Here is a 26,968-nt window from a genome sequence, read left to right on the forward strand (position 1 = left end):
GCATGCACGCGCACAGAGAAGACACAAGGCAGGCGCAGACCTCCACCACCACCCCCACACCCTCCCCTGGAAACGAATTCTGAAATGCACAAACACAGGGAAGGAAGGAGGGGGAGAGAGGAGATGTAAATGTGCACACGTCCCGCAGAGAAGCGGTGACCTGTAACGCACTACGAGAAAGAAGGAGAGAAGAGGTGAAGTGAAGTGAAGAAAAATCGCGAGAGATGAAAACGGGGGAATCGGGGGAGAGGGGGGAAGAGAGTGGATATACACAAGCGCTTGCATGCACAGGCATTATAACAACGCTAATGGATCCTGGCGGATGTACATTGATGCTAGACGTGCGCGTGTATCGGTACCCCCGCACCACGACAGGCGATACCCAGCTGAACTCATGGCTAGGGTTTCACAGTCTGGAGGGAGTTGTAAGTAAGCGTACTAACGCGCGTAGGTGTGTGTGTCTCTGTGGGTGTGGGTGGGTGGGTGTAACCACCCGCAATGCAAAGCACTTTCCCTGAACCGAGAAGGGAACAACTTCATCGAGAACAGCAAGCGAAGAAGAGGGGCAGGGCAAGCAATGGACCCCCCCCCTCGAGTGCAAAGGAAAGGGAGGGAGGGAGGGGCAACATGGGGAAAACAAGCAAAAGGGCAAAAACACGGCCAACACACACACGCACATCCCACCTCTCACGAGTTATGGACCCCACACACACCCGTCTTACAAAAAAAAAAGGGACGGCCACCGAAGCCAAAAGCGTTCTTCCACTCATTCGTCACCGCATCCCTCGCCCTCGTCCTCCTCCACCTTCCCCCCCCCTCAGAGCTCGTCACTCCTCCATGTCATCCGCGTCAAACGGCATAAAGCTCTCCTCGCAGCCGCAGCTATACTTTTGGTTTGGATTTTTAAAGGTGAACTTTTCCTCCACATTGCGCACTACGTAGTCCATCTCCGTGCCAATCACATAGAAGTGAGCATTGGCGTCTACAACAACCTTCACGCCATCCTGCTCCACAACTAAGTCCTCTGCCAGGTCGGTCATCTTTTGTAATGGGGTAGCAGCCTTGTCACCACGCTTTGCCGAGTCAAAGTAGTAGTTCACCGTGTAGCTGTACCCACTGCATCCGCGACGCCGCACACCGATACGGATCCCGCAAGGTACCTCAGCAGCCACATCGCTCGTCGACGGCGACTTTGCCGCTTCGGCCGAGCGGGCGGTTGAGTAGTGCTCGAGGAGGTACTTCACTCGCCGGAGAGCTTGTGGAGTGAGAACAAAGGCAGCCTTGTTGCGGAACTGCAGCTGTCTCTTCTGAAGAGGCGAAAGAGCCCGCTGGGGAACCGGACCGACATCCTCCGCGCAGGACGAACGTGCGCCAAACAGCGGTGAAGCGGCTGGCGCTGCGGTAGCGTCAGCGGGAGGAGTCTTACCTGCCTCCACAACAGGAGTGCCGCGGGCGCGAAGCTTGCGCTCTTCATACGGTTTAGGCATTGGAGTCGCGCCCCGGCCCTTGTGAACCGATTTGTAGAGCGGCTGGGCATGCGAGGACCTGGTGGACGGCGCAGACGCACTTGCACCGGTGCCTGTGGGATCGTGCCCGCGTGCAGCCGTAGCGGTGGTCCCGGGGACATCGGTCACCGTACTGTGGAAAAGACGTTGCTGATAGGGGGCGGAACTTCCTATGCACATCCTCTGGGGAATCTGCACGCGCCCGCCACACAGAGTGCACAAGCGGCGCTGCATTACTGTGAACGCTTGTGTGTGTGTGTGTGTGTGTGTGTGTACAAGGGTGTTCCCGTGGATAATCGAGGGTTGCCTCTACACCGATACCTTCAAATTTGTGCAGCGGGATCGGGGGAGGCGCAGGTAAGGGCTGTCAGCCGCAGCGTGGGATATCCGCCGGTGAGCGGTACTTAAATGACAATATGCGTACACGCGTTTCCAGCGAGTTTACTTATTGTGGACTGCTCGCCAAGAGGCACGAGAGGCGGGGGGAGGAGAGAGCATACGCGTACGCAAAGGGAAGCGTCGACGGGACCGACCAACAGAGGAAAAGGCGATTAGAATGAAGGAGAAAACAAAGGCGGAATGACGTCAGCAGGAAGAGGGGAGGGCATACACGAGCACCGAAAACGCCCGCGCAGAGAATCCGCGACGCAGCAGTGCCCAACGAGTGCGCCATGTGGAAGTGCACGTGTCACACGCACGCTTGTTTTTTTTTTGTGCGTGTGTGTGTGTGTAGAGAGGGGGGGTCACTGAGGAGAAACCGAGGTGGGGGAGGGGGGGGGGGGTGGAGATTACGCTGGGGACTTGCTTATTCTTCTGCGACACACAATCCTTTGATTCGAACGCCACACACGCGCGCAAAGGCAGACATACACAACTAGGCCTGTCCAAAAGGCCACCACGCGGTGCAATACAACGGTAGGCATGTGCTACAGCGATGGCCGGCCCAGACATCTGAGCACAGCAACTCCTACGAAATCCCAGCACAGTGACTATCCACGTCGCATCACAGTCACTCACATTCTGCCGGTAGCCCCACGCGGTGGATCCCTTTCGAAGAGGCCTCAGGCCACCCAACAGTGCTCCAGCGAGAGCTGGGTGACACACATTTGAGTTCACGCTCGCAGTATGCCTCCACAAGGATGGCGCAAACATATTCGCTCTCGTACGTTCCTCCAACGCCACGTCCACCAGGACCGCACCCGCCCACATCAGTAGCAACGCATCCTTCTAACCCCGCCCCCCCCCCCGCCGCCGCCGCCCCCCTTTACCTCATATGCACTTAAACACGGTCACACCAGCACGTTCCTTAGCGTGGGCATGGAGATGGAGGCAAGGGAAGAGAGCGATTTGGGCTCCGCACTGATTGGAGGCAGCTGCCCCCCCCCCTCTCCCGTACCCCTGCATTGATGCCCCACGTTGATATTTCTGGAGGGGAGGGGGGGGAAGAGAGAAGAAAGGAAATCCTGTGTGCTGCAATACGTGCTTACGAAAAGAGAACCAGGACGCGAGCACATCAACCGCGTCAAGATCAGCGGAGGAGTCTGACGAGCCTGAGGTCGATCCCCCCGCCCCCTGCCTCCCTCTCCTTTCTTTCGTCAAAGTGAGACACGCTACGGCGCAGACTACACCCCACACTCCCACTTTTCGACATAAACTTTCCCACACCGGACATACACAAAGGCAGCAACGATCAATGGAGCCCCCACAACCTCGCACCCAGCCACGCCTCGCTATCCGAGATGTAATCGATGTACTCCTCCAGCACAGCGTCGCTGCTCTCCAAGGCAAGGAAGCGCAACAGCGTCCACTGCTCAAGAGAGACCTCACGGGCAAACGCAGCCGCGGTGGTGCTTGCGGGGCGGGGCGATGTCAGCGAATGATCGACGTGCGCCGCGGTTGACATGTTCACGTACAGCTCCGCCCATGCCAAACCGCGAACCACAAGCAAGCGGTCCTGTGGGCTCAGGGAGATTCGCTCTGGAGAACGGGTCCAGAAGCTGGTTTGAAGGGCAACATGAAGAATCGGCGATAGTCCGAGCACTCCCAGGGTGCTTCTCTTGGTTATGTTCGGGAAAGCCGACACGGAAAACTGGGGCCATTGCTCACTGCTCCAACGTCGCATCCACGCATCGATGCAGTAGGCAGCGTTGTCCTCGGGCCCTGCATCCTCGCAAGGCACCGCCAACGCCGACGTTTGAGTAAACACACGCAGCAGTTCGTCAAGCCATGTGGCTCCAGGTGTGACTTTTGGGTAGTTTCCAGCCGCGTCAGCGATGGGAGACAGGGGCAGAGAATAGGCGCAATTGAGAGCGGCACACCACGCCGTGTACGCCTCCTCCTCCTCCTCCTGACTTTTCGCCGCACCCTTGGATTGGTGTAACGGTGCAACATTCAGCTTGTAGTAGGCCACACGTGTTGTGGCACAGGCCACTTGAGACACCGCCAGCCGAAGCCCCTGGATCGCTTGATGCAAGCAGCCGTCGGGGTCGTCCAAATTTGGGGGAAGTACCGGGACGATAGTGTTCTTCTTCGGGCCATCCAGTGCGACTGGCAACGGCTGTGTGGGTAGGAGAGAGGGTCGCAAAGTGAACCCATACCACATGGCCAGCTCCACATCAGAGTAAGCACCGTAGTGCAGCATCACCTGCTCGCCGGGCGTGCAAGTCGGCTGGCTCAGCTGAAACTCGTACGTGCTGTAGTTGGCAAGCGGCACCTCGCCCTTGCCAACTCGGGCAGTGCGCACCCGATCCCGCCTCTTCCGTGTGCACGATACCACAGCACCCATGAGCAACGCGGCGCTATCGACCCCGTCGCGTATGTTCCGCGTAAGCAACGCATTCGTGAAACACTCGGGATCAGCAGGGTCGTCCTCAAGGAGGTCCATCCTCCCATTTGAATCCAGGGCATAATTGAAGTAGTCAGAAAACGGCATCATCGCCCAAGTCTCCTCGTTGAAGTGAAAGCCGCGACTCACCAGCGTGTTGAACGCCCACAGAAACTGACCGAGTGTGCACGCCGCGCCATCCCCAGGTCGGCTGCAGCACCGACGGTTTGAAGATGAGGAGTCCATTCCAGTAGCGCCGCCACCTCGAGGCGCCGGTGCGTGAGATACTTCCTGTTGCGACTTCGCCGTCACCTCAACCCCCCTTGGCAGATGTCGCAAGCAGCGCAGCAAGGCTCGACACTTGGTGTACCGCTCCTGCAGTGCCTGCTGCTCGCGCAGCGCTGCTGTTTGAAAACGGTGCAGCGAAACGTACGAGCGGATCCAACTAGATGAAGTACCGAGAGTGGAGACGCCAGCAAGAAGTGATGGCGGTGGGGACGCTGTTGTAGCGTTCCCAGACAACACACTCGACCCACACCCCGCACACTCCGACTCTGTGGTGTGTTGCTGTGGACAGGACAGCACCTCGTCGTGCACCGGGAAAAGCTCGAGGAGGTTGTCGATCTGCGCTGGCAGTTCGTGAATCCACGTCCGCATCCACGCATTCTCGTGTGTGTAGTGCAGTGTAGGTGCTCGGCACGCCTCAGCTCCAGAAGAGCACGTCGAAGTCTCTGAAGCAACAGCGTCCTCTTTTGCAGTGCCGTAGTTCGCACCCCTCAAGAGGCAGGCGTTATTAGACCAGCGACCATACAGGGCTGCCATGAGCACCAGATAGCATACAATGGTCTCGGTGCAGTCGAGGGCCTCCTCCAGCTCGTGCACTTTGGTGTCAATTTTCTGGCGCAAGCCCATTGAGGGCACCCGCAACTCGAACTCGTATTCGGACCAGACACGCGAGGTAAACGGAACGACACGGAGAGCGTTAGACGCCAGTTCTGGCCCCCCAGTCCTGTCCTCGTCTTTGCCAGCGTGATCGGCAGACACACTTGCCGCGTGAGCTTCGCGAAGCTCAAGGGCGACCTCCGCCATTGCCAAGTTAAACCGCGCCTTACGTACCGTGATGATGGATTGGAAAGGGAAGCGAAGCAGTGTGGTACCAGCTGCCAATGGCTCGGTAAGCACCACACCCCTACCGCCGCCCATCGACGGGAGCGCACAAACCTGCAGCGCTGAGTGGACTACGACCCCCTCTGCCTCCAGCAGCTGCTGTAGTATCCGTGTCGTGCTCCCAGCGCTCATGTGGTGTGTGTGGAATCGGTTGCTGAGGGGCCTAAGTCGAGACCGTAGCTTGAAACAAAAGATTGGCGGCGGTGGCGGTGGTAGTGGTGGTAGAAGGGGGGGGGGGGCAGAGAGAGAGAGAGGGATAAGTGGATCAGAAAAGTTATAAGTGAGAACTACGCAACCGATGATATGGATGCACACGGATAGCCAACGAGGGCGAAGGGGGGGAGAGCATGAGCAAGGGGACGCACACAGAAAAAACTGCGAAGACAGGAACCCTTGGAGGACAATGTGGTGCGACGTTGGACAAATCACCAACATTGAGCACTGAGCCCAATTGGAGAAGGGAGAGACCATCGAAGCCGAGATGCACTGGACGGCAGAGACAACCACCCATCAACCCCTCACAGTCTTCTTCATGGCTCATGTGGATATCCTGGATGTGCCCCACAGGCCGACTGACCCCCTTGTGTGATGCGTAAGACTGCCGCCTAAACTCCCACTTCCGTTTTCCGCTGTGCACACACACACACACACGAGGGACGAAATAGTCAAAAAAAAAGAGTACAAAAAGTGCAGCAGCGCTCCTTCCACTCCCCCCCCACCCCCTCCCGAGAGGGGGGAAAGGGGGTGACCCAGAAATAAAAAAGGGGGCGAACGGGGTGACATGCGGGAGATGTGAAGAAGTTGGAGGTGCGTTGGCAGATGCAGAGGAAGAAGAAAAGAGAGGAGAGGAGAGCTGTCGCAAGAAAGCTGACAAGGCGACAAATAAAAAAAGGGGGGAAGGGGGACTGAGACTTGCAACGTGTCTGAAAACAGCGCCGGTGAGAATGAGAGAGAGGTAACGGACAAAACTTGCATGCACACCCCTGCTCGATCCGGGTGGGACGGGAGATTTCAACCTTCGCTGTGCGTGAGGGGGTTTACTCGAACACGACAGCAAACGCCACCCTCTCCGCCCCCCCCCCCCTCCCCCTCTCTCTCCAGACCACTTTCACACCTCCTCCATTTCGATCAACTTATCGCGCGGGGCCGTGACAACAGAGGGGAAAGACGTCTCTTTTCGCGTGCTGCAAGCGGAGCCCGATGACTTGCGACTTTGCACTCTGTTCTCGGATGCAGGTCTTGCCGCAGCAGCAACGGCACGCAGCGCTGCAGACACCTCTGTGTGCACCGAAGGCAAAGCGCTGATCAAAGAGAAGGACTCTGCTCGGGCTCGGAGCATCTCACCTGCGATCGCGAGAAGTCGTTGCTCCACTTCAGCCGTATCATCGGCACTCACTCTGGTGTCGTCATCGTTACACCCCTGTGCGTTTCCGACGTCTCTGCTTGACCGATAAAGCAGCGACCTTCCTCCGACGACACTTCCTCGAGCGGAGCTATCGCGCGTCAGCCCGCGCCCCTCGTGCGGGCACGGATCCTGTACCTGTGCCGCTAGAGCAGAAATCACCTTGGCGAACTTGGCAGAGCAGCTGTGGCAGGTTCGCGTCGATGGCGCGAAGGGAAAGGTGAGGGAAAGCGAGAGAGACCAGAAATGTCGCTGCAACAGAGCCCACAGTGGTGCATCACGCGCGCTCTGCACCATGCGGAGGGGCAACTCGTAATACCTGTCCGCGTGCATGCCGAACTCCTTCACGCGGTTGCCAGGAGGCAGCAACCCGTGCTCGGCAGGTATGGTAGAGGCGGTGGGGTCGAAGGAAGAAACACCAGGGTGGCCTTCCTCAGCCGCGCTGTGAGAGATATTCGGAGCACGTTGACCCTGAGCGCACCCCCCTTCAGGATACGTGCGGAACGCCCTCATGGAGAACTGGCCAGACCGCAGCGTTTCGACCGGGTCGATCACGAGTGCCAGCCACGGATCGTGCATCCGCTGACTGTCTTGCTGCGTCGCTACATCAATACCGGAAAGAAAGCAGGAGTAGCCGGGGTGAGTATGGTACCACCCGACACACCCGGGCTCTGCCTTGCCGAGGCGGCGGTGATACTCGAGATAGTTGGCCATGTAAATCTGTGAGGCCTCCGTCATGCTGCACTCCACCTCCGACGCGGCGACAGGCAAGCTGAAGCTGTCAGTCACAATGAAATCGCGGTTTTTAAAATGCCCAATCAAGAGCCCCATCACCTCAAACCAGTTGAAGCGGCCGTGTGACACGTCAGGGCAACCACGTGTGGCGTGAAGAAACATCTTCACCGTGGCCGTCAGCGAAACGGAGACAGACTCAAAGAAGAGGGAGTCGGAGCGCCATGGCTTTTTCCGTCGAGCGGATTCCATGTGGGCTAAGTCCGGTATCCAATACGCATCTGACGCAACAAGAACACTGTTGTGAAGTTTGCGATTTAGCCCACCGGGGGCTGTCGTGCAATGGCTCCCCTGGCTGTCACCAGGCAACGGATGCGCTAGATTAGCTGAATTTGTCGACATCAATAAATGTACGCCTTCACAGAAAAAAAAAGGGGGATAGTGACAAGTATATGTGTTGCGTGTGTTGTCGAAAAAGGAAGTCGGACAACGTCAAGGCACAAGTGACACGGAGGAGTGGGGAGAGACACAGTGCATACCTTGTTGTGCATCTGTGCATGCCCTAACACCTTTGGAAGACCGTAGTGCAAGACGAGAAGCAAGGACAGGAGGTGATAAAGCAAGACTGCTCGACCACCTCCACAGGAGAGGGGAGGAAGCAACACTCGACACATTCACGCAACGCTGGGGCGTCGATGAATAGCGGAGGGGGAGCCTCCACACCACACACAGCATCTGAGGAGGGCGGCTGCAAGGAAACGGGCGAAGCAGGGCAGTAGGGAAGCAAAGAGACTGGCGGAACAGTGGCAGAGGGGGGGGGGAAGGGAGCTGGCTGTCATCAAGGCAGTGTCCCCATATTTGACCGCCCCCATCTACCCCACCCTTTTCCTCCATTTGCTACGCCCCCTTAGGCATAGGCGTAACAGATGAAACGGGAAAAAAAAATGCACCCGTCGTCTTACCGGTCTTCTATGCGCCACCGCAGCCCCGCGGCCGCCAGCACGGCAGACACACGAATCTGTAAAAAAAAAACACGCTAAAATATTCCCCGCCCCTCCACTCACCCTTCGTGATGCAACTTGAGATGGACATTCCCTACTGGTGACAACGGAAAGGGCACCGTCTTTGGCGCCCCGATCCCCCCCTTCGCCCCCCTCCCCTCCCGTTTCCCCCTCGGGTTTGGTCCTAACAAGTCGGCAAGAGGAAGAGAAGTGCCCCCTTTTTTCGCTTTTATAGGGCATATTTGCGGATCGCCTTGGGCTTGCGTGTGTGTGTGTGTGCGTGTGTTTTTATTCGCTCTTCTTTTTTGTCTCTCTCACTTTTGTTGTTCTTTAAGCGTGTCGAGTTAAGCGTTCATGAGAAGCTGCCGATGCGTGTCGTGCTGACCCGGTGCCCCGTGACCCTCACACCAGCACACACCAATACACGTCAAAACACGTACGTTTTGAAGGTATCAGTCTGTGTGTGTGTGTGTGTGTGTGTGTGTTTTTGGGGGGAGGAGACAGAGGAGACAGAGGCAGACAAAAACAGGTGAAAAAAAAGAGAGAAACATGTGAGCTGCATAACCTCGGCGCAATATAGTTAACGCTGCGCCAAGAGCAGCACTTGCTTTTTTGACAGGAATGTCTCCTGGATACCGTACATGCGCACTACGAATCGACGTTCGCCCTGGTAGCGTCTCACTGATCCGCTGCTACCCGAGGAATGGGCTGTGGTGGCCATGTCCTCAGCAACGACAGACAAAGACTGGATGTTCCCATTCGACTGGAAGAGCAGTGGCGAGTGAAACTGAACAGTACTCTCCACTCGCGTCACGGTGGGGTAAAGCGACAATGCCGACTCCTCCGCCTCGCGTCGGGGTGCCGACGACGCCCCGTTGGATGCAACGCCATTCTGGGGGGGATTGCCGCTGAAGTTGCAACTCGCCAGTGTCACCGTCTTTATGAAGTGCTCGTGCGAAGAGCCCGTCGGTGGGGGCCGCATGCACGCGAGAAGGGTGACGCGAACAACACTGTGCTTGTGGTGTGGTTTGGGCGCCGTAGGGAATCCATCGGCACTCATCGTTTCTTCCTCCACGAAGGCTAGACCATTCACCAATGCACGAAAATCGTTCTTTGCGAACACATTGGTGCTCTGTGCAGATGCTGTGGAGGAGCTCGCCGTGAGGGAATCCTGTGGCGCCTGAGCGAGCCTGAGCTCCTCGCCGGCACGCAGCTCCATGACAAAAGGAGTACTAATAACAGGCATTTTTTCCATGCAAATGACTCATGAACCGTCTACTCGTGTGAAAGTGTGGGTGGTGGTGTGCTGTGCTGGCAGGGGTCTGCTTTCTTGTGTTTCACCTCCAGCACCGCAGGGCGCGTTTCCACCACGCACACACACACACACACATCAAGACAGGAGGACCATATCAATGGAAGAGATGAAATGAGGGAGGTGAGGGGGGAAGTGAGGGAGGTGAGGGGGGAATTTAACATGGTCGATCATCGCAAGTCAATCCACAGCGCTGATCAGCCTACTCGACGGCCTTGCCATACACCCCAGGCCTGTCGCGCCAATTCAAGCTTCATCACATGTCGTGACCTCCCGGTGTGGGCTGTCTCGAACAACGCCACGAAAACGACCTCCTGCGCGAATGTTTCGGTGTCCATCGTCGGCACCCCTCTTGATTGAAGTCTCATGTGGAACAGGGGAAAAGATTGCCATGACGAAATCAGCCCCAATGCGAAAAAAAAAATATTGCAGGGCAGTCGAGTTCGCAGCACACCCGATAAAAGGCCCCTGCCTTCAAAAACCAAGGCACACACACACACACGCCGGTGTGCGCTTCTTTGTTCTGCGTAGAAGGGGGAGGTAATTGACTTGTTTGTTTCGGGGGAGGGGAGGGGGGAGGGAAAGGGGGCTCATGCGAAAGTGTGAAAGTGAACAGGGGAGAAGAAAACTGAGAAGAAAGCGGAAGTGGGAGGGGGGGAAGGTGGGGGCACACCGTGAATGACCATATAATCCTAAAAAAAAAAAAACAGAAGCCACACAATTTCTTTTGTAGAGAGTAAAAATTCAACAAGAACGGAAAACCGAACTCCACCTACCTTCCCCTTCCTCCGTCGGTGTTGGACGGCGCGGTAGGGAAGTGTGAGGAAGGGGGAATTAGAAGGGTGGGAAAGTGAGGGGGGCGTCGATGACCCAAAACGCAACATTATGAGCGGAGGGGAAGTGATACGGTTCAAAGATACGCTCTTTTTTTTCCCCCTCAAATAACGGGACACGGCGAGCAAGAGACCAAATACGGCCAGAAATAAGAAAGGGGAGACGGAAAAACACTGGTGACCATTTTGGTGTCCTACATGAGCCAGAAAAGCCCGACCGAGGGGACCCAAGACATACACACACACACACACACGAGCACCAATGACAAACCCCTCACATACAAAAAACAGACAAAGGGGGCAGAAATGGGTGGGAGGGAGGGAGGCGGAAGGGGGAGGAGGGGGGGGGGAACGCTGAGGGGATGTAAGGTATCAGGTACCTGCACGACCATGTGAAACGCGACACGCAACGCGCGCGCGGAGTACCCCATATCTCAGCAGACCGTCCGCGCGCAGATACACACGGGAAATCGTTTGCAAACTAACATTGGAGCAGACAGTCCACCATGATTTTCGTCAGGCGAGACCCCACGGCGGACGCCGTGGGCCGCTTCAGTGGATTGTAAGACAACAAATCAACGACAAGTTGTGCTAAATCACGCGAGAATCCTCTGCTTGTGATGCTTTCCAGTACACATTCCCCCAACGTAATACCGCTATTGCCGCTGCCAACTGTCACGAAAGAGGAGCTGGAGTGGCCGCCTCTTAGAGTTCTCGAGTAAGACTCCACCGCGCGCAAGTCCTCCTCGGTGGCCCAGCAGTCCGCGTTGAGTAACTCGAGATTTTCGGTGTTGGGATTCAAGATCATCGGAAAGTCTGGAAGCACAGTGAGGACATAAAGAAAAACACCCAGGCTCCACATGTCGGACGACGGCATGAGTCGCTCGACCCTTAGCGTCTCTGGCGCCATGTACGCGGTGGTGCCCAGGGACGACTGCACCGCCTCTTGGTACCCAACCAGAACCTCTCGGCTGGCATCCAAGTCCATAAGGACAATCTGCTGCTTGTTGTTGTAAAACATTACGTTCTCTGCCTTCAGGTCGCCATGAACGATTGGAGGATTGCGCTCGTGTAGAAAGGCAAGAGCAAGGGAGAGCTGAAGGGCAACCGAGCGGACGAAGTCCTCGTCAAAGTGGTTACCGCGGAAGTTTCGAATCATCGCCGCCACGTCGCCTTCTTGATAATAGGGCATACAGATACACACAGTGCGGTGATCGGGCTTCAGCTGCACGGCTAGATACTCGACAAGGTGAGGATGCTGCATTACAGTCATGAAGCGGACAGACTTCTGGTACTCATCCAGGGCTTTCGCCTCACTACTAAACGGCATTGACTTCACCACCACCTTCTCCAGCTGCGTCTTGTCAGAGAGCTGCTCGCTCACGAAGCGGTACGCCGCACTTGATGAGCCAGCGTGTGCGAGATCCGCAGTTGTTGGCTGAACCACCTTCATTAAGTCCACAACGCCTTGGGCACCCTCACCCAGACGTTGTGGCGAGGTCAGGTTCTGCATGAGTCCAGAATCGCCGCACAGCATGCCGAGCGACTCGTCGTCCCAGAATACGCCGTACTCGATGCCGGAGCCTTTCTTGTGCGTGTTCGTATGCTCTCGCAACTCTTCCTTGAGCAGCACAAGCCCGCAGTGCTTGCACTGCATGGCGAAGGCGCGATGGATTGTCTGAATGCTGGAGAGTGGCACGTAGCTCGCAAACTGCTCCGAGCGATCCTGCCACACAATCTTTGTGTTGTCATCGGAGTAGCCCAGAACTGTACCGTAGGACGTGTAGCCGGTGACCTCAGTCGCTTCTTCGGGGGCAGCGATGGGTCCAACCGCTGCGGCAGCTGCGGCGGATAAGAGTGGCTTAAACAGCACCGCAATAAAACGCTTGTTCCTCTCTGCCAATATAAACTGTGGTTGCTGGCCCTTCCCGAAAAAGACGAGCCGCCGCCCGGTGCTTGGACTGACCGGCTCAGCCAGAAGCGGCAGCGGCCAGCCAATCTCTCGCGGGGATGATCGCGCAACGACGGACGGCGGAGATAAAGAGCAGAGGGGACGCCCAGGGTAATCGGGTGTGAAAAGGTATTCGATGAGCTGTCGAGCGCCGAAGGCCTCGGGCGGCAGCGGCTTCTCGTACGTATCCGTGTGCTGATGGGGCAATGAGCCTCGTGTATGCTCCCCTGAACTACAACTCTGCGTGGAGCACAACGTCAGAGGCGGGTGAGAGTTCTGAGCACTGAAGGAAAAGTCGTACTGCGGAGGGGCCTCTCTACGTGGAAATGCACCGTCTATGTTTTGCTGTTCCACGGAGTGTTGCAGAGCATGCGAGCCCTGCGGCGGCGATGCCACCGGCGAAGAAGACCTCCGCAGGGGAACCTGGCTTGGGTATTGTGGGAGCAACACTCTGGGCACGTTGCTTAATCTCTCTGATGGCGACCAGGCGAACACGACATTGTCGGAGCCAGATCTACATGGCGCTACTTCAGCCTGCTCACCGGACTGTTGGTAGTAGTTGCCCGGGCTAGATGACATGAACCACGATTATCGAAGGAGGCAAGTGTAGGGAGTCGATGCTGCGGCGGCGTCGTTGTTTTGTTTTTTGTCGGAGAAGAGGGGAAAACACGAAAAAAAAAACAGAGAAACGCCAAAAAAAAAAAACAGCTGCAAAATGAAGAGAGAAAGGGGGGAAAGCAAAAAGGGGGAGTAGGTGAGGGGCGGGCGATAAAATGAGAGAGACGATACCGGAGAAAGGGATAAACGAGGGGGTAGAAAACAGTAAAGATGATGAACAACCTCAAAGCAGCCCCATACATCCAAGCACACAGGCCCACCGTCCAGCAGGCTTGGAAACCCCAACAAGCACCAGAATGACCTGTTCGATTCGGAAAGAGTTCACGGTCAAAGAGAAAAATAGAAAGAGAAAAGTGAGAAGCAATGAACAAAGCCGCACGCTTCTTGCTCTGGGTTTAGCGGGCTCAACTCCCCCTCCCCCCTTTCAAGACCTCTACTAGAGTGCGGTAGGGGGAGAGAGGCGCTGTCCCCCAACAAAAAAAAAGTGATGATTGTTGTCGGAAAAAAAGCAAGAGGTGCGAAGAAAAGGGAGGGACAGGTCCACTGGACGGAATACACAGACCGCTGAAAATGGCGACAACGCAGGCAAAGAAAAAAAGAGACGACCGACCAAACAAAAAAGCATGAAAGATTATCACCCCCTTGCACGTGTCACACTGCTGCAGGTGCCTTTATGGACCCCTCCCTCTGCTTCGTTAGCGTGAGAATGAAGAGGATGAAAAACGGGGAAGAGAGAGTTGGACAGAAATGACCGAAACAAACGGAATGCGAATTCGACAAAAACACAACTGTGCGTACCTGATGTACCCCGTTGTGCTGGAGAAACTGCGAAGCCCCCTCCCCTCCCCCCCGTCCCTTCCATTCGCTCTCTCACACACCCGCCCCCATGTTGCTGGTTAGGCGCCTTCGTGCTTGGTACGAGGGGAATCACGGCCAAGCCCGTCCCCGTGCGGAGACGACTCTACAGCGAACTACTTTAGAGCCGGCCGTAAACCAAGTAGGCTCTGTGAGCCGTTTATCTCTGTGCCTGTTTGAATAAGTGTCAAAGTAGCCGATTGAGCAAAGCGGTGAAAGCAAGTGGGGGTTATATATATAAATACCAAAGGTGAGCCGTAGCTCAAGCAAACAAAATCTTTATTTTACATACGCCACCCTACCCCCCATTTCAAGGCTCGGCTGGGTTCAAACTGTAGATCTGGCAGTTTCCTTTAAAGACATACTGGTAATGACAGCTCGTATCGTCGCCTCATTCGATCACACGACCCTTCAAAATGTGGCAACCTTGCAGAGGTTGTGGGCAACATCGGTCCTCGTCATCGGCGCAATGCAGCGGTGTGCACTCCTGGTAGCCTCCGTAGATCATTCGACCAACTTGAGTAATTGCAGAAAGCTCTGTCAGCGATTGGGGGTCATGTAGCCGACCAAATGACCACTCGGAGAACGGCCTCTATGCCCCCCTCTACCCCCCAACACACACACACACACACTTCTGCGAAACCAGCAGAAAAATCTGTGCCCCAGGATCATGTGACCCGTGAAACACAATCAAGCCACACACACACACACACACACATCGCTCCCGTTTCCAGCAGATTTCACGCGCCTTTTCCTGAGGTGTTTTTTCCTCCACGGGGGGAGGGGAGGGGGAAGGGGAGGGGGGGGAACACCCGGCATACAAAAATACTCTTGTCTGATACCGCTCGCAGAGGCGTTCGGGTGTCATGAAATGAAATCATCTTTTTTAATAGGGTGCGACCAGCCGTGTGTTACATTTTTTTCCATTTCTCTTCTTCTCTTCCCCTCTCCCCCCCCCGTCCTGTCCGCAGAGATCACCTGCACATGGTTAGCTCTTTTGGCGACAATTTTAATGCAAAGGGGGGGGGGGGCAGGACGGAAGAGGGGGGAGAGTGTGTGCTATGAGTGAGTTATCTGCATAAAACTGTCTACCCAGCGCCTTCGCCCCACCACCACTAATATGTGTGGCACACCCCGGTCTCTTAGCGCTTCTTTCTGCTAGTTGCCCCTCTCAATTTTTTATGATGGATGCCGACACACGCATTACTGCAGGAATCTGCAACAACCGGGCACTTGTACTGTGCTCATAGGGGGGAGCGGGTTGGTGTCTGTGTGTGTGGGCGCGGGCGTGGGCGCCTCAGATTGACAGGAGAAATGCAAACCCTCCACAAAAAAAAGGGATCTCGTATGATGTGTTGGCACCCGCATCTGGTTTTTGGGATGACGATGGTTTGTGGCAGGCGATGGAGTAAGGGGGAAAAACGGCAGCGGCAAGCGGGTGGTGGTGGGAAGAACAGTGAGTGCAGTGCAAACACAACACCATGTGAGGTACTTGGGGGAGGGGGGAGGACAAAAAAGGGTAAGGAGGAGCCCAAGCGTAGAGCACGAGAAGCGAGGAGTACTGATTGAACATCACCAGAGGCGGCTAGGTGGGTTTGTGCCCCATGTATATTTTCTAAGAACCTCCGTAGATGTGTGACGGGCACTCTACCAGGTCACTGGCTGTGATACCTTCGTGCACGACCACCCCCCGCACGTGTCGGGGTTAAAGTTATGTGACATGCACACGTAGGTAGGGGGGGGGGCCTCTTTTTCTCTTCCCCCCCCCCGCTTTCAGGGAAGTGAATAGTGACGGGTGGTTGAAATTACGAGTGAATGTTTAATACAATTAGCCCCCGCGTTATTCGATTTAACCCAACAACGAAAAAGCCAAAAAACAAAACGGAAATGACAGGAGGGACACACACACACACACAGAGAGAGAGAAGGGAGAAGTTATCACGCCTGCGACCCGTGGCCCGTCAAGCGAGACGTGGGGAAGGAGGGAAGTGGCATTTGGGGGGAGGGAGGGAGGGGAGGGAGGGGGGGAGGGGGAGAGAGACAAGTAAATGTAGACATAAAAGGGTAAGAGAATGACCCCTCTCCCTTGCCCTACTTACACACACACACACACACACACACCTCAAACCGCACCTGGCATTGTGAAGAACGTCTTCAGCGGGGCCAAAGGCGAATTATTCCAAGCGCCCACGGAAATCCCAAACACGGCAAAATCAGTGCACCACAGATATGACCACATCATGGAATTACACCTCCACGCACGTGTGTCGCGACATGAAAACGAAGAAAGAAGTAAAAAAGGGTATCTCGCACACTGCGGGTGACTTAGTCGCTGTCACCCTGCGCGTCAGCGTCACCGTACAAATCTTGCTTCGTGAGGTGATAAGCCTTCTTGCGCTTCGTATTGTGAACTGGCTTTCGCTTCGCCCGCGCTTCATCGGCAAGGATTTGCTTCCGTAGCACAGCGCTGCTCACACCGGCAGCCTTTCCGCCATTGCCCGTCAGAGCTTCCTTGCGTGCCTTGACTTTCTCTTTGAGTTCTGCGTGACGGACCTGCTTCTTTATGTCGCGGACGGCTTGGCGCTCGCTGTGAACCTTCTCACGCGTGTCATCGACCTCCTTCAGCTCTTGCTCGATGCGCCGACGCTTAGCCGTGTGCGTAAGTGGCTGGAAGGACTCCGGATCTGCAGACTGTCGCATGATAAACTCAACCTCGGAGAACATGGGCCGCACCTCATACGCCACGCCGCGAGCCACGGCGTACTTGCGGCAAAAAAACGCGATCTCCCGCATCACGGTGGAAGCCTCAGCAGAGGCGTGCTCAACGGCCAACGCCTCAACGGCCTCCGATGAAGCCGAGACGCCGCTATTTCCGCTCTGTTTTTTTCCACGTTTCTGAGACGTCAGCGTCTTGGCCGCCATCGCCTGCGCTAGCTGTTCAGCCCGCCGCTGCGCATAAACGCCGCCAGCAAGCGGGGGAAAGAAATTATCCAGCACTCGCTTCTCCACGTAGTTTCCCTGACTCATGGCGTAGAGGGGAATGCCGGCGGACAAGGCAACAAAAAGGTTGACGCCAAGCTCTGCCCTGACAAACTCGTCAAACGCCACATCACAAATGTGCATCGTTAGGCCGACGCTCGCACTTGATGGAAAAATCTGACGCTGCAGAATGTAAATGATTTCCCGCACCACTTTTGCCGTGGCAGTGGCGGCGCCGATGCACTTTTGTAGTGCGGCCTGAGACACACCCGCCGCTGTCTTCCACAACGCATTAACAGTAGCTGTGTCATCCTCCGACTTCGGAACAGCGCCCCTGTCGTCACGGCTGCGCTTCGCGCCATTTGCTTTCTTTTCAGCGGGTGAGCGCTGCACTTCGACAGCGTTGCTAGTTCGCTTTGCAGGAGAAGTACCCACTGATGGTGCCGCTGCATCGCTATCGTGGACATCCTTCACCATCTTCACGTATGTGAACACCATACGACGAACAAGGGCCAGATACTTGTCCATGCGATACCGGTCGATCGTGGGCCACTCGCGAGCCAACACGCGAAAGAGACAGCCATAAAAAAGAATTTTGCAGCGCAACGTCCGCGGGGCGTGAAGGAGATCAGCAATCCTCTGCGCGCAGGCCAGCTGCACAAGCGGCTTGTCTGAATGCCAGAGGCAGTAGTGGATACCACGGCACAGCTTCAGAAACACAAGCTCCACGTTGCACCATGCTTCCATCCACGTCTGATAACGCTCGCGGTGAAGGTTCTGACCCTTGTACACGTGCGCCGGCTTCGGCCCGGCGCTCAGACCAGCTTCCTCATCATCGTCGCTGGCCGCTGCCGAGTCGCCTGCGGGGCTTCCGTAGCGGCCATACTGCTTCTTGTCACGCCGCTCTTGAGCCTGCCGAGAGCGGAGATCGCGCAATGCCACGCGCCTACGGTCCTCGCGCTCCTGCTCGACCGCTTTTTCTCTGAACTGTTGAAGCGCCAGCGGAAGGTTCTCGTAACGGTACGGATTTGGCGCCTTCGGATGCGCCTTGAAGTAGGCCTCCACCTGCGCGATTTCGGACTCGTACGTTTTCTCCATCTCCTCCATGGCCCCAGTGAGTCGCTCCAGATAGTGGGGCACCTCGGTCAGAACGGCATCACGCACCGTCACCTCATTATGGGCCAAACGCTTGCACAGGATCTCCACCTGTACCAGCTCTGCATCGAAGTCGATGACGCCGCCCGGTAGTGAGTCCGGAATAACATCGGGATCTGGGTAATTAATTGGCAGCTGCGCCTCGCGCTTGCGCAAATCCTTCTTTTTGATCTTCATTGCTTGGAATACAGGCACGCGTGGGTCGCTGAGGTGATGAGATGCCGAAACCAAAAAGATAGTGACTGTGTATGGCTGGAAAAGCACACATAATCGAATATATATGCATGTATGCGTGTGTGCGTGTGTGCAGAAGAAAGCGCGTCGATACGCACAGAGGGATGAAAGATACGATAGCGTTGTGGTTTTTGTGTATGTGTGTGGGTGGGTGTGGAGAAGGGAAGGGGGGTAGGAGGAGGAAATGGAGGAGATGGAGGGTTCGGGCGTGTGTTGGGGGAAGGGGGGAGAGTTCCACCTACTTTCGCCTGGGCTGGGGAAAGAAAGTCATCGACTGGCTGAAAGCACGAAGAGCACGGCCACAGAGATGGCCATCTTGCCTCCAAACAACAAAATTTGGGTTTCGTTTTCTTTTTCCTTCGTAACTCTACGAGTGCGTTGTGGCGAGAACAGACAGTTTCAAGTTGCGGAGGGGAAGAAAGAATCATCTGTGTCTCCCCCTCCCCTGCCCTAGCTTGATCCGAAACTATTGGGGTAAAAGAAAACTTTAGTTCTTTTTTTTGTGTAAAAGTGGGAAGCGATAGCTGACAGTTTCCCCTTTTGAAAATAACACTGAGACACACCCATTAACCTGCGAAGAGAAAAAAAAAAAGAGGGGTGAAAAAGGAAAAAATATATCACTACATCCAAAAGTGCTCCACACACACAGGCTTCCTTCTCAGGGGAAGTAGGAAGGGAGTTGTCCATGTGTGTGTGTGTTTGGCATTGAAGCAACACACTTTGTGCAGAAATGTATGCGTATGTCTACGTACCCATGTACATCAATATATGTATACATGTATATAAACATATATGCGAATGAGAGAAACCTAAAAAGTGTCATCAGATAAGCTCTGCAGGACTTTGCATACATCAGCGGAAGAAAAACGGTGGAAAAGAAAAAAGCACGCACACACACACACACACACACACTTGTAAAGAGGAGGAGTGAGAAAATCAGCACATGTACATGGTTGCGTATCGTGCATTTATTCGGCCCTCTCTCTTGATTGTGTGTGTGTGTGTGTGTGTGTGTGGAGGATCTAGAGTCTTTCGTGCCGTATTGCCCTATTCTCAAGATGTCTGACGCGGCACCCCTTTGTTTGAACTTCGAGCTCCTGGTCCCAAAGGAAAGTATGAGACCGGCAATGACACACGCACCGGCGCTTGCGTCCCACACAAGTGGCTAAAAATCCATCTTGAGCCATGGGATGTGGTGAGGATAGGTGAAAAACAGAACTTCTACAGCGCTTGTAAGCGCGGTAAGAGAGATACATGAGGGCTCAGTGAGCCAGGGTGGAGCGAGTCTTGCGGCTTCGCTGTCCTTGACAACGCATTCATACCATTTTTTTCGTCACTTGATGCTGAGGTCGTCGGCATAGTTCCTGCCTCAAGCTCACTGATGCGTGCTTCTGCCCTCTGCAACGCACGCAGTAGCTCGCTGTCACGCACATACGCTAGCACAGAGGCAGACACTGTGTCTCGTGGTTCGGAAGATGAGGGCTCTTGAAGGCCCTCGCTACGCCTCAAGGAACAACCCCCCTCCATCTTCTTCCATCTCCGGCCAGCGCACAACGAGTGGGCTTCATCAGACACAGCGCAAACAGGCTCTGAGAGTGGTAAATACGGTCGAGAGCACGCACCAATGCCCAGGCGCTCGTCTCTCTCTTCACGTAAAGAATATGCTGCCGTCACGTCGGTGTGAGGGAGCAGCACCCGGAGCGGTGGCTTTGCCAGCGCTATCTCCACACGCTCTTCCTGCTCCTCACACCTCAGTCTCCAGCGGGTAATCTGCTCAGCCGAAATCAGCTGTGACAATCGACTGCGACATGATGACTTCCAGTTGCCACCACGTCGTCGCTCAGTGTGCCGGTGCGCCGTCCCTGCCGAGGACACCCTCATCGCCGTGCCGACCGACAGCTTCAGTGCACTCCTGGGAGTGGGAGTGGGAGTGGTGCCATCAGCAGCACGCGGCACACCACACGAGGTGCCCAGGGCCACTAGTGAAGAGTACGTACGTCGCGCGGCAGCAGGGAAAACCTCGTCTCTATGCCGACCTGCAGCCCCGAAGAGCGGCATTGTTTGTGCGAACATGTCCTGCGACATGACTGGACTGACACACACACACACACACACACACTGCAGCAGCAGCAGCAGCAGCGCACCGCTGGAAGGGACGTACTTGGTGACGAAAACTGAAACAAATTGTGTGACATAGAGAAGGAAAAGTGGCAGAGGCGTGCGGCTTGGAATGTAGTAAATTTTTCCTCTCGTGGGGTTTGAGACGCGCGCTCCTCGCCTCCTCCTCCTCCCCCCTGCCGCTTTCTACAGCGGTTCTGTTTTGACCTTGGAAGCGTTTGCGTGTTGGGGTATGCAACAGTTCAGAACGCCCCCCCCCTTCTACACCTGTAGTGGCTCAGTGGTAGGGGCTAGTCGCGGTGGTCAGAAAAAGGCCACCGGGTCTGTTCATTCCCACTGCCACGGCTAACGGGAGGCGGCGTGTTGGCAGTACCGATGGGGGGGGGGGGGGGGGCAGCCTCATCACATCTCTACGCTCCCCCCTTTTGTAGCCTCCTCTTCGTTTTCCTTTTCGCTACCCGCGGTCATGTGGGTGAAATCAGCGTGTGAAGGCGGTCAGCAAAGCGACTAGGGAACGTCGGAAAAGGACAGTTCCACCAAGCACAAGAGAATTTTTTCAAGGAATCCCCCGAAGCCGGCGAGCTGACACGCGCACAGCGAGAGTCGACTGTATGGCGCACACACATACTGTGCACAACAGGGCGAGAAACTAAAAAGTGAAACTATACATGTTGTAAAACGAGGAAGAAAAAAGCGAGCGCACCCGAAGAGAGAGAGAAATCAATCCGAATGCAAAAATGTATATATGGCCCACGCTCGTACGATATACGTACAGCCCCCTCAAGGGACCTCACCACCACCACCACCGCCACCACACACACAAACGTATGGTCACCATACGTTAGAAAGGCGATGAGAAAAACGGTAGCTATCACTGGCGCGCCTTGAAGCCCTCGACAGATGGAGGAAAACCGTAATCGGGATCGAGGAAAAAGGAAGAGGAGGAGCAACACAATAAATAAATCAAAAAAAAAAGGAAAACACCCCTTTCCACTCACAGAAAGGAAAAACTTATATGCCACATAAACGTTTCCACCACGCAAAAAAAAAGGGGGAGGGGGGGTGCGATTAACACCACGTACATTAGAAGACCTCTGGCATAGCTACACCGGAGTGTGTCAACGAAAGTCGTACCCCCTCCTTCACATCCGCCACTGGGTCGAGAGAAGTATCAGACCCGTAGTCATACCCTTCAGGCCGGATTCCGTACTCGGATGCCCAGATGACAAATTCATTGAAGAGCAGTTTTCCCTCTTGGCGGCACTGCCGGCTGATACGTTGAAAAACCTTCACGGGCTTTTCAACGTGTGCGCCCCATCGACGGAGAACATCACATGCCAGTTGGAACTGAGCCAGTGACACCTCCTTCTTCATCGGCGCAGCCTCAAGCGTGATTTGATAGGGCCGCGCGGATGCTTCGTAGAGAGCATCCGCAGCGCTACGCGTGTGTGGTGCTGCTGTGGCGCTGTCCGTAGTCACGGACGCAGCTACAGCACCACCTGCTTCCTGGCTAGTCCCCACTCCACCAAACCCCCCGCTTGAGAGAGCCTCATCTAAGCCATCGGCGCCGTACCTCTGCATATTCTGCTCGACGTGGAGGGTTTCTGGGTTAACATAGCCAGTGCACGTCAACACATCAAACATGAAGTACAGCTCGAGGTACCGATAAAGATACGCCAGAAAAGCTTTGAGCTCCCATGGCAGGAGAACCTGCTCCTCCGTGTGCTCAGTGAGATACACCCGATTCTTAGGTTCCCCTGTCAAGGACTTGGTTCCTTTAAATGCGCGCAGGAGCGCCGGGGTGAAGTCTGAGCGGAACGTCTGGAGCCGAACCATGTTTGTGAGTCCGCGTGCAATGTCAGACATCGTCAGGTACCCACGTCGGTGGTAGTCCATCCACATAAAGAGCTCGCGACGTCGCTGACGGTGCAAGAGTGAAAGACCAAAGGGTAAAACGGTACGAAGCCGCTCCCAATAGGAAAGTTTTTCAGAAGAGTTGCAGCTGATCAGCTCGCCTAAAAAGATCGTCGGGGTGGTGATTGTCTCGGGGAGGTCTTTGGTCTCGATCTTCGCCACGCATGACGGGCGGGGGGAAAAGGACACGATGTGTGAGTGACTCACGAGGGCAGCGGCAATGAAGTGTGCACCACGTTGACAGGTCTCATCCAGCACGACGCCTGTTGTCTGCATATCATGCAGTGTGTCGGCCACTACCCTAGATAGGGTACTGGGCATCTCCCCGGACACTGAGACCGAAGAGGGAAGAAGAGAAAGAAGACTCAGCGAGAAAATCTCTGTCAGTGCTGCTTCTTGCTCTGCTGGGGTGCTGAGAAACCTGCACACACTGCTGTCGGCAGACATGGCATCCGAACACGCCGCACGTACCGCGAGGGCGTAGTACAGGCTAATGTACGCAGAGATGAAGTGATGCACGTACTGTAAAAAAAAACGGAAATCACTACAGTGCACCCCGCGCCATGCATTATCTGTGCGGTCAAGCAACACTTTGACCTTGTGCTCACAGATGACCAGCCACAGCGGCGCTGAAGAGGAAGTTTTTTGCGCCGCTTCCCCGTCCGCAGGTGGTGCCAACTCCTCTGGCTGCTCTTGATTCATGAAGACGCGCTTCGATACTTCTCCGATTCCCCAGAGGCGCTCAAACACGGCAAACGCAATCTCGACGGGCAGGTAGTCATCTCCGTGCTTATGAGCCTCGATTGGATATGACTCTGGGAAATCCAGACAACAGTGCTTTGCGCGGAGTATCTCCCGCATCGCGGACTGACGTTCGAGGGAGTGCTCTGCCGACAGCGTGAAAGGGATGCGCAGCGCGTAGGACTCCCCCCACAAGTCATACAAGGACTTGAGTGCGTAGTGCTCCGCACGATAGGAGCTGTACCAAAGAAGTGCGTTTTCCAGCGAGATGAATCCCTTGCGTGTGTCATCAACACGCTGGGCTGTCAGCCATAGGCGCGCATCCTCCAGCGTAGGGATAGCGGAAAGACCCCCTTTTTCGAATCGGCCAAAGCACGCCAGTATGCATCGAAGATCCTCCTCAGACAGAATCACCTCTGAAAGGGCATTCAGCACGACACCACTTGCCTGTGCATTGGATTGCATCACCGAGTTGTACGCTGTTTCCGTCATCAAGTACCCCAGAACAAACTGCAAGAAGGAGCTGAAGTCGCCGCGCGTGATACCCAGTACACCCTTGTCTCGGCAGCCGCGACGACTCTGGTTTTCTATGAACTGAAGCGCCTGTGCCCCGACTCCCGCCACTTGGCTCACGTTGAGGCCAAGCCGCTCAAAGAAGGGCAGGTACTGTGCATAAAACGCGCATAGAAAGGCAGCCTGCGCACCGCTTGCATCTTCAGCGTGCCAGACGGCTTGTGCTTCGTGTTCGGTCAGCTGAGCAAAAACTCGATAGCAGTCAGCGAGAGAGCGCAGCGGCATCGCGCGGCTGAGATCCAGCAGCGCACCTTCACCCTCCCACGTCAGGTAATCATCTGCACTGCCGTCTGCTGCCCCTGACAAAAACGCGTCAGGGTCATTATCGTAGCGCCTGTGGGCCCTCCAGTACGCGGAACAGTGCTGGCGCGTGTAGTTGTACACCATAAGAAAAAGAATGTGCTGCACATTAGCCGTTTCTGCCTCGCCGTGTACATCCCCCTCCTCAACTTCGTCGTCGCACCAATGCAGGTGGCCCCCAAGGTGCGCTACCCTCTGAAAACAGCGAAAGGCCCTCTCAACACTGAATTCGGGATCCGCTGCTTGAGTAACAAGCATCTCCTCCTCATTGCCCCCTCGAAGGAAAACGGCCTGAATGTTGTTCAGCAACACCTCGGCTGGGCACTCCAGGAATTTGGTAATGACCTCCACAGCGCGGACAAAATGAGGCTCAGTTACGCTGGTAGTCATTAGCGGACGCATCGCGTTGAACTGCTCGATATCGCAGCTCAGGTCAAAACTCTCTGGCTTTTCTGCCCCCGGTACGGTGTCCTCGAAGCTACGTTGCGCGGCAGCGACGCAGAACAATGCGCGCACAAAGAACTCCATGTTCGCTGGGTCCCCCATGAGTTCAAGACGATCAAGCGATTCAAAACGTAGCCGGTACAGCCAGTTCGTCAGCGCCACCGAGTCAGCCTCATCACCGGGGGAAAAAGCAAGCCAGCAGTGAGGGTTAAGGGTGACATACCGAATCACCATCGCAGCGATGAAGGCGCTGTGATTAGTGTAAAAGGGCAACTCAACAGCCGTCTCCAGCGCCTTCGCTGCCACCTGTGGGTTGCATGCAGAAAAATCTTCTTGATTGAGGGCGAAAACATTGCGAAGGAAGGAGACGACGAAAACACGCTGTTGCTTCTGCTTGTCGACTCCAACTGCACTACGAAGCTCATCGATGGAGCGTCGAGGAGGGAAAACGTGGTGCACTCGGGTGAGGTCTCGCACCACCATCGTGGAACGCGCTTCGAAAATGGCGACCTCCACTCCATCCTCCGCAGCCTCCACTCCATCCTCCGCAGCCTCCACTCCATCCTCCGCGTCCTCCGCGTCCTCCGCGTCCTCCACTTCCTCCGCGGCCTGCACTCCATCCTCCCCGGCCTCCACTCCATCCTCCGCGTCCTCCGCGTCCTCCACTTCATCCTCCGCGTCCTCCACTTCATCCTCCGCAGCCTCCACTCCATCCTCCGCAGTTTTCAGACCGTCCCCCGAGCCATTCTCGGCAACCGAGTCAAAAAGCTGTCGCAGAACATCTAGGACAAACGCTGGTGTCAGAAGAACACATCCTGCCGCAGCAACCTGGGTAGCATCAAGGCAGACGTCCTGTCTTGCCTGTGCTGCGGCTAATGCAGTCTGGAAGATGTCAAAAGCAATATGTCTTGGCAAACCAGAGCCGTTGCCCAACCCCTCCAGCTCTGAGCGCTTCAGCTGTTGGGAGACGACGTCGCAGTACAAATCGTGGAGTGCCAGATAGTACCTAGAGTACTGGCAAAATTCATTTGTAGTCGAGATGGTGCTGCCAGAGCCCACAACGCACTCAAACGCCCTGCGGGACAATACTTGGTGCACGGTCCGATTCGGCAGGGACTCCCACACCTGCAACATGTTCCAGCACATGTCCTCGACATCCTCGGCGGTCAGCACCTCACGACCGCCGCGCCACTTCGCGATTTGCTTCTCCATCTGCTCCTCCTGGTTCTCCTTCTTTGCCAGAAGCTCCTGGTAGGCTTTTGAAAACTGGCCAAGCGGCTCTAACTCGGCTAGCTCGCGCTCAAGCTCACTGAGACGAAGCAGTTGCGCGCGCCACTGTTGTTGCAAGCTTTCTCCGTTCTGTGGCAACGTCGCAGACGGCGGCACCGGTACGACGCCGTAAGACAGAGAGTCGTCCTCCTGGCCACAGAAAAAGAGGGCACACTCTATCGCAGCCCACTCCGCGAACACAAGAAGAGAGACGGCACCACTGTTCTGCAAAGGATTATTGCCATGACAGTCCTCCTTCAACATCACTCGCTTCTCGTACTCTTTCGCAAAGGCGATGATTTGTGGTGCTTCAGAGTTAGCACTGGTGGTTGTGATGTTCGAGGGTGCATCGTTTCTGACGCGTCCCAGGACGGAGGGCATTTCGGAGCGGAGCTGCCTCATGACAGATGCGCCGAGCGTGGACGTGGTGCATTGAACCGCCGACCCCTTCCTCCACAGTGCTTCCAAGACGTCTTGATACACCACTGTGTTTTCCCTGCTTTCCTGATGCAATCTTTTTCGTTTTGCTGACCCTGTGAACGCTTTCACGAATGCCTCCGACGCCTTAGGGAGTGCCTGTTGCTCCTGAAGTACCGCCAGTACATGGTAGAACTCGCAACACGCCACCATCCAAACTCGGTAGTCCCACCGGGTGATAAAGCCGCCATCCTCAATGATGCTTAACACCTCTGTGGCAGCATAACGAGCATGCTCTTGTGGGACAGCGGCTAGCAACCGCCGAAACAAGATTGCATCGTACGGATGAAGCTTGTCGCTTCCCTCAATCTTGAATAAGGGGTGAGTGAGAAGAGAGGCCTGTTCGACAAGTAGAGAATCGCAGGTTAAATGGGCCCCCTCTCTTGAGAGGAGCTGCTGGGATGCCTGTCGCGCTGTGTCGCTCGCGCACGACACGAAGACACTCGACCTGTCATGAAAACCTTTCGGGACAAACTTCTCGTAGAACCTTGGGTCCAGTCCCCAGCGTTGCTGGTGGTCGATGTACACGTCACGGAACGAAAGTGAGGAGGAGGTGCAGCCCAT

General features: G+C 55.6%; 8 protein-coding genes across 8 annotated transcripts; all 8 read right to left on the reverse strand.

Annotated features, from left to right (window-relative positions):
- Positions 1-827: 827 nt before the first annotated feature.
- JKF63_05290 (uncharacterized protein) lies at positions 828-1,739 on the reverse strand (the record flags this gene model as incomplete). The annotated part of the gene is made up of 1 exon (XM_067901257.1): positions 828-1,739. The coding sequence occupies one exon, from the start codon at positions 1,737-1,739 to the stop codon at positions 828-830; it is 912 nt and encodes a 303-aa protein (XP_067758259.1).
- A 1,456-nt stretch (positions 1,740-3,195) lies between these two features.
- On the reverse strand, positions 3,196-5,628 carry JKF63_05291 (uncharacterized protein; the record flags this gene model as incomplete). Its single annotated transcript, XM_067901258.1, has 1 exon — positions 3,196-5,628. The coding sequence occupies one exon, from the start codon at positions 5,626-5,628 to the stop codon at positions 3,196-3,198; it is 2,433 nt and encodes an 810-aa protein (XP_067758260.1).
- A 976-nt stretch (positions 5,629-6,604) lies between these two features.
- Positions 6,605-8,032, reverse strand: JKF63_05292 (uncharacterized protein; the record flags this gene model as incomplete). The annotated part of the gene is made up of 1 exon (XM_067901259.1): positions 6,605-8,032. The coding sequence occupies one exon, from the start codon at positions 8,030-8,032 to the stop codon at positions 6,605-6,607; it is 1,428 nt and encodes a 475-aa protein (XP_067758261.1).
- Positions 8,033-9,211: 1,179 nt separating this feature from the next.
- Positions 9,212-9,886, reverse strand: JKF63_05293 (uncharacterized protein; the record flags this gene model as incomplete). The annotated part of the gene is made up of 1 exon (XM_067901260.1): positions 9,212-9,886. The coding sequence occupies one exon, from the start codon at positions 9,884-9,886 to the stop codon at positions 9,212-9,214; it is 675 nt and encodes a 224-aa protein (XP_067758262.1).
- A 1,371-nt stretch (positions 9,887-11,257) lies between these two features.
- JKF63_05294 (uncharacterized protein) lies at positions 11,258-13,306 on the reverse strand (the record flags this gene model as incomplete). Its single annotated transcript, XM_067901261.1, has 1 exon — positions 11,258-13,306. One exon carries the CDS (start codon positions 13,304-13,306, stop codon positions 11,258-11,260), a length of 2,049 nt encoding a protein of 682 aa, XP_067758263.1.
- Positions 13,307-16,525: 3,219 nt separating this feature from the next.
- On the reverse strand, positions 16,526-18,511 carry JKF63_05295 (uncharacterized protein; the record flags this gene model as incomplete). The annotated part of the gene is made up of 1 exon (XM_067901262.1): positions 16,526-18,511. One exon carries the CDS (start codon positions 18,509-18,511, stop codon positions 16,526-16,528), a length of 1,986 nt encoding a protein of 661 aa, XP_067758264.1.
- A 1,278-nt stretch (positions 18,512-19,789) lies between these two features.
- JKF63_05296 (uncharacterized protein) lies at positions 19,790-20,449 on the reverse strand (the record flags this gene model as incomplete). Its single annotated transcript, XM_067901263.1, has 1 exon — positions 19,790-20,449. One exon carries the CDS (start codon positions 20,447-20,449, stop codon positions 19,790-19,792), a length of 660 nt encoding a protein of 219 aa, XP_067758265.1.
- A 1,320-nt stretch (positions 20,450-21,769) lies between these two features.
- Positions 21,770-26,968, reverse strand: JKF63_05297 (uncharacterized protein; the record flags this gene model as incomplete). The annotated part of the gene is made up of 1 exon (XM_067901264.1): positions 21,770-26,968. The coding sequence occupies one exon, from the start codon at positions 26,966-26,968 to the stop codon at positions 21,770-21,772; it is 5,199 nt and encodes a 1,732-aa protein (XP_067758266.1).

Source organism: Porcisia hertigi, chromosome 16, assembly GCF_017918235.1.
Source record: "Porcisia hertigi strain C119 chromosome 16, whole genome shotgun sequence".
NCBI classification, from domain to species: Eukaryota; Euglenozoa; class Kinetoplastea; order Trypanosomatida; family Trypanosomatidae; genus Porcisia; species Porcisia hertigi.